Below are 16,619 nucleotides of genomic sequence, written 5' to 3'. Positions count from 1 at the left end.
CTTGCTTTGTGGGAACTCCCTCATCCTCTCTGAAAATTTATGTTATTAACTGAAGAGCCTATAAAGGAAAAACAAAGTTCATCAAAATGGATTTCCCCTCCAATCTTCAGCAGGTTTGGGCTTGAATTTGTTATTGTTGTTAAGAAGAGCCCAAGCCCTTCCCACTGAAAATTCTGATGGAAAAAGTTTTCCATCAACTTTTTTCATCATAAAAAATAAACTTCCAACCAACTCTGTATAGAACCCCCTTCATGATGTAGCAGGAGCAAGGATGCACTTAGTACCTGTAATCACTGACAATTTGATCAATCTGTACCTATCAGGAGGTTCCCACCTGCATCTCCTATAGACAGAGAAATGGCACAGGGCTAATTTGTATTCACCTGCCAGGTTGTTCAGGGTACTTCTGCTTTGTATATGCTTCCAGCGTGGCATAGACCTTTTCTCTTAGTGATTCCACTTCAGAGGGACTGGACAAGCCCTTGGCATCTGGAGAAGGGAGAAGCAAGAAGGAAATCACTGCATAACTGAAGTTTAATATTTCATTTGGTTACGAGCTGAGCAAAAAGAACCATATTCTCAAAAAGTGTGGGAGTTCTCTCCCATTGCCAACTTTCTTAACAGTGACTCTGTTCCACCTAGCATTTCCAAAGAAGACACGGGCCCTGGTTGTGTATACACATAAGCAATGTGATCCTGTTTTTTGTTGGGATCCTTGTGGATTATAAACCTGCCCTTAATTTATGATCACATAGGATCTCTGCCTCATTCAGTGCCCAGAATAAGCACACCAGGGTACAGAATCACAACTGTACCTGGCTTTTCCTCACTTGGGAGCATCTGACTTTACAACCTATGTACTTGTCCTTTAATGTACTGTTTAACATAGTATGAGTGCATGCTGCATATTCCCCACAGGATCTATCTTATAAAAAATGTTTGCTCGTCTGGGGATTGCATCTATGACTCCCTCCTAAAAAGCAATATCTGCTGTAAGATTGGATCGCTCTGAACTTTAAAGACTGATGGGGTTGCACCCACAGCTACCATGGCACTATTCTAGCAGGGAAGAATCCATGGGCAGAATAGAGGAGCTGGCGCTATGCCACTTCAAATCACAGGCTTCAGAGTTGGCCAGGAGTAATACAGGCTAGTGGCTAAAGCATCCAGAGACCTAGGTTCCATACTCAGTTCTGCCATTGGCCTGCTGCATGACCTTGGGTAATGCTCTGAGTCTGTTTTCCCTCCAGAGCCTTTCGTCCCCCTGGATTGTAAAGTCAGTGGCTCAGTTCTGTCCCTTTCCATACACTGTACAGTCACATGGAGAGGGACAGAACTGAGCTACAGTCCAGGGGGATGAAAGGCTCTGGAGGGAAAACAGACTCAGCATTACGTAAGGTCAATATACTTCCATATAAATAAGACAAAGAAAGGATGAAGTGCCACCTACTGAACCCACAGTGTGATGGAATGGAAACCAACCTACTCTTCTGCAGCTGGGGATGATGCTTGCAGCATCCAGGAAAGGCCCTCTTCCAGAGCAAGGCTTGGGAGGCACAGAGGTAGACATCCGCTTTGAAGAACATAACCAAGTTTCACACCAGTGCCATTTCATGCTCCCAGGGAGCAGTTAGTCCGAGACACTTGGCTAGGATTGTCTAGTCAGGGATGATTCTGTCTTGAACAAGGGGCTGGACTAGATGAGCTTGCAAGTTCCCTTTCAGTCTTACTTCTCTATGATTTTAGTTCATTTTCTGCAGAAATTTCAGTGAGGTGAGAGCGTGTACTGTGCAAACAACTTGAATTCTCCATTCAGCTCAGTCATTTCAAAAGAAGAAAACAAACAAACAAAACCCCCAGCAACCAACATTTAGTTTAGAATTAAACATTTAGTTTGGTTTCTTTTTACATTTAAAAAAAAAGTAAAGTATCTTAGGGACATAGAACTGGAAGGGACCTCCAGAATCTAGACCTTTGTGATCACAAGTACAAAAAACAAAGTTTTGAAATGAAAAAAATAAATGAAAAAGTTTCACTTAAAAATACCCAAACAAGATATCCAAACTGGCAGCACTACACAGGGAATTGGCAATAAGCTATTAGGTGGGCTCCTTACAGTATCACTGAAAAAATTGTAGTTCTTGGATTGACTGCTTTTGCGAAGTGCTTAAAATTGTTGGTCAGATACAGTGGTCAAAAATGGCATAGGACCCAGAGATAAGGAATTCTTAAATGCTTGACCCATTCCCTATGGCAATCCAAGGGAATAATGCTCAGAAACAATGAGCCTTTGCAACAAACTTCACAGCAATTTATCACACATTTATGCTATCATGCCCCACACTCCCAATCCCTCCCTATCATGAGTTGCCACATGTGGCAAGAGTTACCATGCCATGACAATATGCTTCCCTGATCTGTCATAGCACTGGAGAAGTGAAAAGTGCAGATATATTAGCTTTATGTTCTCCCCCTCTAGCTTATTTGGGTTGAAGGGCCTGAGGCTTTTTGCTGGCTCCTAGCCCAAAGAGACAACAAGAACTCCCACCATCCCACTTCTGTTCAGCACAAGTCTGGAGCAAGGCTTGAATTCACTCCTTTGGAACAGGAGCAAAATACTGTAACCTGTCTACTACACCCCTCCACTCCCTTGATACATTCACAGACACATCATCAAATGGGTAAGGAGATGCACAACTATCCAAAAGGAATCTCCCGGGATATCATTGAAAGCCAATAAGAGAATCCTCTGATTGTGGCTCCCAGCATGTCCTTTGGGTGTCTGGTAAAACCAAAGCTCACCTGGATTAAACAGGACGATGGCTCGCAGGCACCCCAGCTCAGACTTATCCATCTGCATGTCTTTCATCTTAGATACTAGCTCTGTCAGAACTCTGCATGGAGGAGACACAACAGTCAGTCTGTCAGAGTGTATGAATGGCAAGGTCTGCATCTAGGGTTAAATGCACCAATACTGAGCTTCAGGAAGGCAAACTGCTGAGCAACACTGGCAGCACACTCACATGTCTCCTAGGTGATTGATTCTGTGCTGATTTGAATAACTGCACTAGGCAGGTGCACTCAGTGGTGTTCCAGCTGGGAGGTGGGCACTAGCAGTTCATAAGAGCCTATCAAATTCACATATCTGTTGTAGGAAGGAAGTTGCCATCAGCTGCAATGTTCTTTATTAAGGAGGGAGCCCATGGAGGGGACAAGTCTCAGCATGCAGTGCTCCATCTCGACCACAATGGTGGCCAGATATGGGAAGGGATTGGGATGAGGTATTTTGGGAGCTTCCCTTTCCTTGTCCTCCAAATATAATCTTCCCTTCTAAAAGTCTGGCCATTTATTTGGGTACCTAAAGATGACTTAGATGCCTAACCTGAGGTATCTAAGTTGTGGAAGCCTTGGCTCCTTTCTCCTAACACACAGAGCTACTACCATCACATGGTGAAGATGGCAGAGCCCATTTGGGCTATAAATTATACTTTATTATATGAGTTGAAGTCAAGTTTCAACATAAAGGATTTCTGGTTTGTAACCTGTCCCTGTTACAATTCAGCATAGAAATTCAAGTCTTTCTGTGGCGCATGCATCTCATCAGCAAAATCCTGCCACAGGTTCAAATCTTGCAGGGTCTTCCTCATGTTTGGTATGTGCAAGCAGGAGTGGAAAGATGGGGTGTTCTTGCTCGGATGTACTGGAAACTTGGTATAGACATACTTTTAGTCTCGTAATATGGGCTACCCATTCTTGGGAGCAACCCAACAGCTCTCTTCTGCACCACTTCCTGCTGCCATCTAGTGGGCTGCCAGCTGGCTAGGTGGAGACAGAGCTCTGTGAATGGCATGTAGGGTGAAGATAAAGCAAGCTTTTGGTTTAGTTGCATGCCAGTTGCCTCAAAGAGTGGCCTTGTACTGGTTGGGGGTGAAGTGATGGGCTAGATACCTGTCAAAAATAGAACCCACGCCAGCACTGTGTGCACTGCTGCGGTGTACATGCAAGCCAGTGGCAAGTAGGATGCCATCCTGCACAGACACAGAGCGATGAGAGAAAGATGCAATCAGCAGCTCATTCCAGCCTGCAAGAACAAGGAGCAGAAGACATGAGAGCACATTATACCAGTCTCTCCCCCTGAAACATACGCTCCTGTCCCTTTACAGGAGGGTGCCAAGGAGGCAGTGGGAGTGGTGGATAAGATAGCTTCTCTGTCCTCCCTTGTCACTGAGCTTAGAAAAGGGATAGAGCAGCAACATCTCCAGGCCAGTGGGCAGGAGAGGGTAACCTGAGCTTACTCCAGGCAATAAGGGTACACACGTGTAAGATCCAATTTACCCCCTGAAACCACTTCACACAAATGGAAGGTGAATGGATTCTCCCCAGAGGTGCAGAACTTGAAACACAGATGTAAACAACCCTATTGGTTTCAACACATTCATGGGTCCAGATCCTGTACGACTGATTAAGTGCCCAAGTGGGATCCTATTCTATTCTGCCCGAATACTTGAAACACCATTAATATGCCTACTTTTGTCACACATCATCTTCCTGGCTCAAAGACTAAGTCATAAAAAGCAGTAAGCAGGAGGACCTACCTGCCTTGTGTTAAGAGTTTTACAGGGACTGGAGGACGGTAGAATAGGATCACACCTGGAAACCTAAGCCCTAAAAAGTTTGCTTTTTTTTTTTTTGTACGATTGTGCCCCTAGTATTTTAGTGTACCCTTTGCCTGGAAGCATTTTTTTTCTAACAGCAGAAGGACCAAAGAAACCATTAACAACAGGCTAATGGAAGAAAACCTTCTGAGATAGCCAACATGACTTTGTTGCAGGTAGGTCTTCCCTGACCAATCTCATTTCATTCTATGACCAGGTGATGCATCACCTGGACAAAGGAGAAGGGGTTGATATCATATATTTAGACTTCAAAAAAGCCTTTGGCCTGGTCTCCCATGATATCCTCATGGTAAAACTGGGGAACTGTGGCCTCAACAACCTTACGGTCTGATGGCTGTGGAACTGGCTCCGTGGTCAGACCCAGAGAGTGATGGTCGATGGAACCATATCAACATGGAGCATGGTGACAAGTGGCACCCCACAGGGCTCTGTACTTGGACCAGTACTCTTTATAAATACATTAAACTATCTGGATTCTGGTGTCAGAAGTATACTGGCTAAGTTCACTGACAACACCGAATTACAGGGAAGTGTAGCCACACTAGAGAATAGGCTGCCAATTCAGGCTGCCCTGGACAGGCTCGCAAAGTGGGCAGATCAAAACCTGATGGCATGGGACTTCTCAGCCTGGAGAAGCGAAGGCTCAGGGGGGACTTGGTGGCAGCCTATAAGTATATAAAGGATGTACACCAGGATCTGGGAGAATGTCTGTTCACCAGGGCACCCCAAGGGAAGACAAGGTTCAACAGTCACAAATTCCTGGAAGACTGTTTTAGGCTGAAAATAAGAAAAAATTCTTTACTGTTGCAGTCCCCAGAGTCCGAAGTAGACTCCCCCCTACTCTGGACACCTTTAAAAAACAACAACAAAAAAAACCTCTTGGATGCCTATCTTGCCGGGATCATATGACCCCAGATGACTTCCTGCTCCTTGGGCAGAGGGCTGGACCCAACGATCTTGCGAGGCCCCGTCCAACCTTGATGTCTATGAAATCTATAAGTCTATGACTCATATCTCATGATCCCCTCAGGTCTCACCCTACAGACAAGTAAAATGTGTTTTAAATTAAAGGTTAATAGAACGTAGAAAGCCTGAGTCATGCTCAAGTAGCAGGGCTGTGCAAAGCTTCATAGATTCATAGATGTTAGGGTCGGAAGGGACCTCAATAGATCATCGAGTCCGACCCCCTGCATAGGCAGGAAAGAGTGCTGGGTTCAGATGACCCCAGCTAGATGCCTATCTAACCTCCTCTTGAAGACCCGCAGGGTAGGGGAGAGCACCACCTCCCTTGGGATCCCATTCCAGACCTTGGCCACTCGAACTGTGAAGAAGTTCTTCCTAATGTCTAGTCTAAATCTGCTCTCTGCTAGCTTCTGGCCATTATTTCTTGTAACCCCCGATGGCTTGTGGCCATTATTTCTTGTAACCCACCAATCAGGTGGTGATTTGATCTGGAGGAGATTCGGTCCGATTCTGTGACTGAATCTCTGAATCCAAATCAAATCAGGGGACCAATTTAAAAGGTCCAAGTCAAATCAAAGCTCTCCAAATCTCAAGCAGGTTCAAGGAGGTGATCTTCCCCCTCTATGCGACACTGGTTAGGCCGCAGTTGAAGTACTGCATCCAGTTTTGGGTGCTGCACTTCAAGAGGGATGTAGACAACATGGAGAGGGTCCAGAGGAGGGCCACCCACATGATCGGGGGGCAGCAGGGCAGGCCCTATGAGGAGAGGCTAAGGGACCTGAACCTGTTCAGCCTTCACAAGAGAAGGCTGAGGGGGGATCTAGTGGCCGTTTACAAACTGGTCAGTGGGGACCAGCAGGCATTGAGGGGAGTCCCTGTTCCCCCAAGCACTCCCAGGAGTGACTAGAAATAACAGTCACAAGCTAGCAGAGGGTAGATGTAGACTAGACATCAGGAGGCACTACTTCACTGTCATGGCAGCTAGGATCTGGAACCAACTTCCAAGAGAAGTGGTGCTGGCTCCTACCCTGGGGGGTCTTTAAAAGGAGGCTGGATGAACACCTAGCCAGGGTTGTTTGACCCCTAGTACTCTTTCCTGCCATGGCAGGGGTCGGACCTGATGATCTGCTCAGGTCCCTTCTGACCCTACCAACTATGAAACTATGAAAAGATTTGGAGGCTTTGATGATTCGGGCAGTCCATGGTGGCTGCAGCAGGGAGCTGCAGCTGACTTTGAGCTGGTAAGTACTAGGGGCGGGGGACAGGACCATGGGGGGACCCCTGCCAGCCCCTCCCCCCCGGATGCCTGCCCGCTCCCCCAGCCCCCCAGTGGCTGCCCCGGTCGGCCCCAGCTCGGTACTTTAAAAAAAGCTCTGGTGCTCACTGGGTGCTGCCGGGCGGGGGCCAATCCCTGCTGCCCCCCACTGCATGGGGGGGCTCTGCATGAGCCCTGACCCCCCCCCTCACTTTGCCAGCCTCCCCACAGGTGCCGTGCCCAGACCAGCTCCAGCCCTTTAAGGAAAAAAACAAACAAAAACCAACAAAACAAGAAAAGCCCAGGGACTCACCGCTCCTGCAGTGGCCTCAGGGTTTTGGGGGGGTGGGGGCTGTGGAAAAGCCCCGCACATGGTGCAGGGGAGTGGGGGGCAGCAGGGATCACTACTTGTCAGCAGGAGCCATCTAGGGGCTTTCTCGGGTGCACTCGCTGAGTACGGGCTTTTTTTTTTTTAAACAAGAGCCAGGAGCTGGGGTGGGCGAGGCAGCCATTGCTGGGCTGGGAAAGGGGCAGGGGACGGACCTGGCTTGGCTGATTCAGAGATTCAGCTGAATTGAATTGGGACAGTGATTCGAATCACTGAATTGAATCACTGTTCCCTGAATCAGCCGAATCTGAATCTGAAGCGAATACTAGCCGCTTCACACAGGACTATCAAGTAGCAGCATGGGACAGCAGTACTCCCATTCTAATGGGCTTTGACCTAGGTCTTTTGTATTTACCTTGAATACCTTGGAAGTGCTCTCAAAGCCTGCATCAGTAACCCCAAAAAGAGGCTTGTAGTCTACTGCCTATGCTCAGTTTTCACTAGTCTGTTAAACTGCAAGCTTGGCTCATCATGCACTTAGCCCCTGTTGTTTTTGGACTTAACATAGCCATAATAGATTAATCTTCTGGGACAAAATGACACCACAGTAACTGTGCTGTGACATGTGGATGCAGTCAGTGCTAGAGGTTTTAGAAATAACACAGAGCACCCCTGGCTCCCAATAAATCAGTTGACACCATCTCCATGTCAATAAGAAGCAAAGAAGGGATAATCCATGATTAAGATCACAATAGCATTCAGACAGGCAGGGTGCCAAAAGTTTTACCTGCACGAAGAAGAATCACTTGGTCTTCCAGTGTTAGGTTTGAGAAGTGGGGGATTCGCTTGGCCCATTCAACTAGTGTGAAGAGCTGCTTGTCAGCTGCATGACATATGTTAGTGACAGGGTCATTCGTCTGAAGGAGGAATAGGGTAAAACAGGAAGGGAGGAAAAGAGAGAACATGCCATTAAGAATTTCAGCTCAATAAGAACCAGCAACAATTATCTTCCACCCTGAAGATAAATATCCCACCAGGTGATAGTATAATATTAAATCTACCTTTTAGAAGAATTGCACTATATTTGAAGCCATACAGTTCCCTTTCATTCTTCTGGAATGCACTTCTGCAGGTTCAAATCTAGACAATTTATTATGTATCCAGTCCTCACTTTCCCTGCTTTTATCTACGGTATGTTGCATGATGTTTCTGGTTCTGTACCTTGTAGTCATGTGCGGTAATTTTGGGAAATCCTTAAGTAAACACCCTATGAATGCAGGGGGCTGGACAAGATGACTAAAGAGGCCCCTTTCAGTCCTGTATTCCTATTATAGTTAATGGCAACTTGTTCCTGTTTGCTCAATGTCCTCGGTCAAATGATTCAAAGTCTCTGTCCAATTCCTACTGCAGTGGTCATGTCACAAAGCTATGGCAGTTTTGTTCCTACTCAGGAAAATCAGGCAATAAATTCAGAGCTCTCCAACAATATCTCATACACCCTCATGGATCCTGAAGTAATAGGACCCTGGGCTCCAAGCTCTGTCATGCACACACTAGTAGAAGACTCTAGAGCTGTAACTAGACTTCAGAAAGGTCATCTACCAATTAAAACAGCAGAGGTGGTGTCAGAAAACAGGAAAATAATTCACACAACTATTCTCAATGTTATTTTTACAAACCGGCTGATCAAAATAGATTTAAAAAAAAAGAAGGAGAAGAAAGAAAGTGTTCAAATTAGCCTTTGGACTTTCAATGCAAAATGTCATTGGAAAAAAAGGATCTGATAATGGCCAGTCCTACTAAACAGCCTGACAACCATAACAGCTCACTAGTGGTTAGAAACTCCTTCTCCATCTTCTGCTGAGCCTTCCAGGATTAATTAGCAATTACTTTGTTTTGATTGTGGGCTGCCACTGACTGGTTTCCCTTTCTTCTCCCTAGAGTTGGTTCCTTAATGGAAAAATAACAGTTGACCAGGCTTTAAACTTACTTTGCCAGGGGATGGGCAGACAATCATCAGTGCAAGCCCACCAACGGTCAACCACAAAAATCAGAAGGTCAGGCTGCACAAGGGAACTCACTCCTACCCCAATCCAGGGACAGGGCTCTTCTAGGAGTGCAAGGAAGCCTAGGGCCTCTGATGGCAGGCTCACTTGCCTATACACAAATGCCAGGAGCCTGGGCAACAAACAGGAGGAACTGGCCCTTCTGCTAAACAGAAATGACTACCATCTCATAGGGATACATGGAGACCTGATGGGATTTCACCTATGACTGGACCTCAGCTATAGATCAGTATACCTAGTACAGGAGAGATCGTGCTGCAAGAAAAGGACAGGGGCATAGCTCTCTATATGAAGGAGCAGTACACTTCCCTACAGGTGGAGATTGGCAACCAAGGAGGGTGACTTGAGACCTTCTGGGTAAGAATACAGGGGGAACATAGTGAAGGATATATAAAATGGTAAGAGTCTACAACAGGCCTCCTAATCGGAAGCAAGAACTTGACCACAACGTCGCTATGGAACTGACTGAGGCTGTACGCTCTACGTGCGTGGTTGTCAGGAGCAAATCCAACTACCTTGACATCTCATGGAAAGAGCACTCAGCCAAGTCCAATCAGTGGCAATGCTTCCTCACATGCATTGATGAGCTTTATTTGTCTCAAGGAGTCTACAGGCCAACAAGAGGCAAGGCACTCCTGGACCTGGTACTTGTCAAAGGGGATGATTTAGTGAGCGACCTGAGAATTGAAGGCAAGGTGAGAAACAGTGGCCACAAGTTGATCATTTTTTTTTATCCACCACAAAGCTGGCAAGTCAATCAGCAATGTAGAAGTCCTCGATTTTAGGAAAGCCAACTTTCACAAGCTCCAGAGGCTAGTAGTCAAGGCCCTGAGAGGCCATAATGTGACAAGGAGGGGAGTCCACGAGTGTGGTTGCTCCTCAAGGATGTGATCCTTGAAGCACATGGGAAGTCCATTCCAGCCCATAGAAAAAATAGCAAAAAGGCTGGACAACTCTTCTGGCTCAACAGGGAACTCACGGACCTCCTGTGTCTAAAGAGAGAAACTTACAAAGGATGGAAGACAGGAAACACCACCAAGGAGGAGTATTCAGCACTGGCCCACACCTGTAGGGAGTGAACTAGGAAACCCAAGGCTGAAACTGAGCTGAAACTGGCTACACAAATCAAGGACAATAAAAAGTCCTTCTTCAGATATGGGGGAAATTGGGGAAAAAACAAGGGCAACACTGGACCCTGACTAAACCAAATAGGGCAGCTCATAACCAACACCCAGGAAAAAGCAAATCTCCTTAACGATTATTTTGCATCGGTCTTCCACCAGCCCAAGGGGATCATTCTGCCTGACAAGATGCAGGATCACCAGGAAAAGGGCGAACATACACTTATCACTGGCATGGATCTTGTGAGGGAACACCTTGAGCGGCTGGACACCCACAAATCAGCTGGCCCAGATGGAATGCACCCAAAAGCACTAAAGGAACTGACTGACATCATGGTGTGGCCAATGGCAAGGTTATTCGAGAACTCACGGTGGTCAGGCGAGATACCTGAAGATTGGAAGAGGGCCAAAGTGATGCCTATTTTCAAGAAAGTGTGGAAGGAAGATCTGGGGAACTACAGGCCCAGCAGTTTGACCTCAATCCCTGGAAAGATCTTGGAAAAAATAATCAAGGAAACCATTAACAACAGGTTAACAGAACGCAACATGCTGAGAGAGAGCCAACACGGCTTTGTTGCGGGTAGGCCTTGACCGACCAATCTCATTTCCTTCTATGACCAGGCGATGCATCACTTGGACAAAGGAGAAGAGGTTGATCCAATATATTTGGACTTCAAGAAAGCCTTTGACCTGGTGTCCCATGATGTCCTCATGGTAAAATTGGGGAACTGAGGCCTCAACAACCTAACAGTCCAATGGCTGGGGAATTGGCTCCGTGGATGGACCCAGAGAGTGATAGTTGATGAAACTGAATCAACACGGCACAAGGTGACCAGTGGTGTCCCCCAGGACTCCATTCTCGGACCTGTACTCTTCAATCCATTTATAATGGATCTAGACTCTGGTGTCAGAAGTGGACTGACTATGTTCACTGACAACACCAAACTATGGGGAAGTGTGGTCACCTTAGAGGACAGGCTGGCGATTCAGGCTGATCTCAACAGGCTTGCAAGGTGGATGGATCAAAACCTGATGACGTTCAGCACGGAGGTTGCAAGGTGCTCCACCTCAGGAGAAACAACCCAATATCACACTTATAGGCTCGGCAGTGCTACAGTCGCTAGCACCATGACTGAAAGAGACTTGGGGGTCATCAACTGATCACAAGATGAACATGAGCCACCAATGCAATACCACATCAGGCAAAGCAAACAAAACTCTGGCTTGTATCTACTGATGCATCTGAAGCAAGACCCAGGAAGTCACCCTCCCACTTTACTCTGCCTTGGTGAGGCCGCAGCTGCAATACTGTATCCAATTCTGGGCTCTCCAATTCAGAAAGGATGTGGAGAAACTTAAGAGGGTCCAGAGGAGATTCACACACATGTGTAGAGGACAAGAGAGCAGGCCTTATGAGGAGAAGCTAAGAGCCATGGGTTCAGCATGGAAAAGTGTATGCTCAGGGGTGACTTGGTGGCAGCTTATAAGTATATATGGGGGTGTACATCAGGAACTGGGAGAACATCTGTTCACCAGAGCACCCCAAGGGAAGACAAGGCCCAATGGTCACAAACTCCTGAAACACCATTTTAGGCTGGACATAGGGAAAATCTTCTTTACTGTCTGAATCCCCAGGGCCTGGAATAGAATCCCCCCAGAGGTGATGCAAGTGCCTACTCTGGATGCTTTCAAGAAACATTTGGATGCCCTTCTTGCTGGGATCATTTGACCCCAGCTGACTTCCTGCCTCTTGGGCAGGGAGCTGGACCTGATGATCTTGTGGGGTCCCTTCCAGCCCTAATGTCTAAGAATTTATGTTCCATGCTACTGATTTTAAATGCACGGTGGGACATTCTCACCTCTGTAAGTGGGTTCTGTAAAACTACCCAGCATGCAGACACTAATGCTTACCGAGTTCTCCGCATTCATGTCACTGTATGATTCAGTCTTTGGTTCAACAGCTAATTCAGCTTCTAAAATCCTTTCCACAGGCATGTCCTCGTTACTATTGCTCGTCGACTCGGCCTCATTCTCACTCCTCTCTCGGCTTCTCTGCCGCTCCTCTTGCACAGCTGGAAGACAGGAGAACATGCCTCTGTACCACATAGGATGCTGGCACCAGATTGCTTCCCCATCTTTCTAGCTCATTGTACATGAAGGACAGACTGATCCCCTCTTCTCTGGGATCAAAGCACAGAAAACCCTTCCCACTATTCAGAGCATGTTTGATGGTAAGGATAGAAATATAAAAAGGTGGGCATCAGATGCTAGCCACTGTTGACCTGGTAATTCAGAAGGAAACATTATTGGCCTAATTCATTACAGCTTTGTACTTTGTGTACACATATACCAGTGCAAAGATGAGTGCAAAATGGTACCATTCCGACACCTGGGGCATGCAGCAATTTAAAATGGCTTTGGGTATGGCAAGGCAGAAAGGAATCAGGCCTTTTTGGTGGGAAAAAGGAGTAGCATAATTAAGGCAGGGTAATCAGAGCAGATGCTCCAGGTACTAACTCAGTGGGGGATAGAAAAATAGAAGCTGCTGCTGCCACAGCTGCACATCTGCACTGGAAGCAGAAGAGCATCCAGATCCTGTCACTGCCTCTGTGTATTGCAGCTGCCCCAGGTACCTAGCTGCCTTGTTATGACTCTGGAAAAAACAGGAGTGGTTTGAGGGCCTGAACAGAAAACATGTTTATATTGACGTCGTCACCGTTACAACACAGCAAAAATGTAGTAAAGATGCTGTAGCTCCCTAAAAGAGAGGTAACTTTACATAATTTGATGGAGAATTATTATTGGCCATCCGTCATCTTACCCCAGAGTTCCCTTTTGCTCAAGACAAACAGGTTGTTATGTGGTCTCCTGTTACCTAGAGGCAAGACAGAACTAGTAGCCTATACTATAGTCTGCTACCCAAGGATGAGCTTCATGTCTATACACTGGCCAGAGTATAATTTACATTGAGGGACCAAAAACCCCCCAATGTAAATGATATAACAGTATGTGATCTTATGTCTATGCCCTTTGTTTGTCAAACCAAGATCACTCTGGGTTTTGGTTTTGCCAATTTTTAATCCAAGCATGATTTGGATTAAAATTTCATTTTTATCTGAACACTCAAAGTTGTTGATTTTTGCTTAATCTTGTGTATGCATGACAGGAAAGGGAAGCATTCCAAAAAATGATTCAATTTTGGGGGCATTTCTGTTCCCTAAAACACTGCATGGTCATGACCCCTTGGAAAAAAGAATCAACCTAGGTCAGTGAAATATGAGCCATCATTTTAAAGAAGCATGCTGGTATTCTTGCCTGGCAGTGCAAGCACACTGGCCCGCAACCCCCGATCAAGCAAAAGCAGAAGAAGATAGAAGATGACACATTTCCAAACATCCAGGATTCAATGAGGAAGTCCGTCAAGGTAGCTGCACCAGCTTGTTGTAGTGCAATGCAGCAGTTTTTACTTACCTGCACTGTTACTGGTACCCATACAAATTCAACCTGCTCATCTCTTTCTCTATGGATTTAGATTGCCTCAAGACCATCTCAACACCCATCACTGTTTCACCTCGCAATTTACACTGTCCTCCCAGCTAGCAAGTAGTAGTGTGCTAAAATTAAATCCCCAGAACTGAAAAGCTGTCTCTGGGGTGTCAAAAAGAACCCTGGGTCTGGCCATCCCTGCAATGTGAAGGTATTCAGCTTCAGATCCAAGATCCATGACTAACAGAGTCTCTGCTAAGAGCAAATGTCACCTAGCAGCATCTGAGGAAGTTTATTTCTCGACTGTTACACCATCTCACAGACATACTGTATTACCATAGGTTCTCAACCTGTACTCAAGGGACCGCAAGTACTCAGAAAGAGACCAGCAAATAGTAACTGGAATGGAGAAAGCAAAGGCTTAGGAAGAAGATGGTTCATAAACATCTGTCTGAAAGTGACCTGTATAATGGCCTGCTTTGTTCACCAGTCTGCCCCCTCCCATTATGAAAGTCTGTATCCTGTTCTGCAAGCTTGGCTGTCATTGATAGCTACCAAACACTTGGATATACTGTTCTACAGTGGAGGAACACTTCTGCAGATGAAATACTCTGGTCAGGCACAAGCGTAAGAAATTGTCCCTTCATCTTTGTTTAGGATTTAAAACACAGGGGTCCAATTTTCTGTTCTGCCAAAGACTTCAGGAATGACCTCGGACAAGTCACCTATTTACCACTGTGTCAATTAGCATAGTGGGACACTAGCATTCACATGCTCAAAAGGACTACACTGTAGTCTACGTTGCTGAAATAACATCAGTGATGGGGAGTAAAAGTGCCTTTGAGAGACACAAGTAGAAGGGAAATGAAAACTTTATAGAAACAAAGTTTCATGACTGAGTCTTGAATAAATGCCAGGGTTGGCTTTTTATTTTATTTTGGGTCATGCCTACTGTTAGTTAGAGCCAGTTCAATGTCAGCAATTAAACCCTGAACCTGCTGGGCCTCTGGAGTAAGTCCAGTGGGAACATGGAGTAGTTCCACGGCTGTGTTCCAAGTCAATCCAAAGTGAGAGATGATTCTGGGTGGAAACTAGGCAAAACTTGCCTCCTCCTCCTCCTTTCTCCCCCAGCCCTTAAGGTTTCAAAACTTCCACAGCTTTGGGAAACTTACAGAGCAGGAACAGGATGAATGGGACACTGATTTTGCTACTCTGTAACTTTCCTGAAGTCAAACTTTTGAAAATTTAGAGTGGGGGGAAAAAAAAAAGTGAAAAAAACCCCTAGTAATCTTTTTTTAATGTGGCAAAAGGGGAAGAAATGGGGGAAGAATGGGAGGGGGAAGATGACACTAATTTTTTAGCAGCATATATATATAATTTGAATACCAGAATATATATAATTTAATTCAAGTGTTAATGTATATTTTAGTGATAATTTTAAAAGTCTTTTCTTGTTTTAATTTTGCAAAATGAAAACAAGTTTTGAATTTATTTTATTTTTGTAAAACATTTTTTTTGTTTTTTCAGACACCTCTGGTTGTTATTTCTAACTTGATTCTCTAACTACAAATATGCAGAACGAGGGTTTTTTTCCTGATATTCCACACCCCTTATAGGTAAGGGAGATGCAAATAAATAGTGCTTTTACAAGGGGACTGAAGGATCTGGTTGTTTTCTGTGTGTTTACACTTAGAGTTATTTTCTATCACATCTGCCCTGATGCATCAATTCTGATCACGGCTTAAATCTGACACCATCTAATTCAATGCGTCAGGAGAGAGCTCCTTGGAAGCATCTAAAATTATTTTATACATAAAGGGAAATGTTGTCCTGAGGTCATTTCCAACTAAGTGCCTGATAATGCTAGAATCTTTTTACTAGTGATGGACATTCCTCAAAAAGATTCATTGGACAATGTGGTTTTGAAAGACACCGCAGATTTCAGATGCTCAGCCAAGCCTTATCCAAACGTTGTGCTTTTCTTGGCCCTGCATAATCAGGCTAAGAAATATATTTCTCATGGTATTTTGAGATAGGGAGAGTCAATCTCAGCTGAGCCCTGGATGCTCAGAAATGCACAGGTCTTTTTGGATAAAGGAGTTTTTAAAATAAACTTTATGAAACTTTCAAAACAACTGTAGAGCTACAGATTCAGCTTGTGTGAAATAGCTGTCAATGGAGCTATGGCTAGCTATGTGAGCTGAGGATCTGGCCCTGAAAGGTCATGGTCTAAATTTCAGAAAAAGTTTTCATCAGTTATCATTTAGATCTTTCTATCTTGGATACTAACGTACCCCTGCTCCCCTGGCACCCGAGTACCTTACAGTCATTAATGCAGCAGGCCTCACCAATGTCCATTGTTGTACTGCTATTCCCATTTTACAAATGGGGCCCTGGCGCACAGACACCAAGTGACTTGTCTGAGGCCAGACAGGAAGTCTGTGGAAGAGCAGAGAACTGAACCCATCTTTCTCAGGGTCTGTGGGCAGTCTTGCCTAGTGGTTAGGCTTTTGGAGGATGGTAGGAGGCAAATTACAGACCTGATCATGGGGCAGAAATCAGGGACCAAGTTACTGGATCTAAAGGAAAATCCAGAGGCTGAGTACAGAACAGGCTGGCTCAAGTTTCAGGAGCCTGAGAACAAGTTACTAAATCCAGAGGGAAATGCAGAGTCCAAAACACACGCAGGGTCAGTGTTGAGGAATCAGATGCCTAAGTTACCAG

At 45.4% G+C, this 16,619-nt stretch overlaps 1 protein-coding gene across 8 annotated transcripts in view; it reads right to left on the bottom strand.

The window, feature by feature from the left end:
- The window catches only part of RXRG (retinoid X receptor gamma), a 139,351-nt gene that overhangs the window by 2,597 nt on the left and 120,135 nt on the right, over positions 1 to 16,619 (bottom strand). For 7 of the 8 annotated variants that reach the window (XM_019500316.2, XM_059728312.1, XM_059728314.1 and 4 more), the window contains 6 exons: positions 12,321 to 12,481; positions 8,010 to 8,139; positions 3,949 to 4,081; positions 2,803 to 2,894; positions 1,487 to 1,573; positions 384 to 489 (listed from right to left, as the gene is read on the bottom strand). In XM_019500316.2, the coding sequence (XP_019355861.2) occupies positions 384 to 489; positions 1,487 to 1,573; positions 2,803 to 2,894; positions 3,949 to 4,081; positions 8,010 to 8,139; positions 12,321 to 12,481 (709 nt within the window). The remainder of the gene's footprint in view (positions 1 to 383; positions 490 to 1,486; positions 1,574 to 2,802; positions 2,895 to 3,948; positions 4,082 to 8,009; positions 8,140 to 12,320; positions 12,482 to 16,619) is intronic. The other variant, XM_014596042.3, reaches the window with a different exon arrangement.

This window comes from Alligator mississippiensis, chromosome 5 (assembly GCF_030867095.1).
Source record: "Alligator mississippiensis isolate rAllMis1 chromosome 5, rAllMis1, whole genome shotgun sequence".
In the NCBI taxonomy this organism is placed as follows: Eukaryota; Metazoa; Chordata; order Crocodylia; family Alligatoridae; genus Alligator; species Alligator mississippiensis.
Note: the sequence above shows the minus strand (reverse complement) of the source record. Positions and strands in the feature narration are given on the sequence as shown.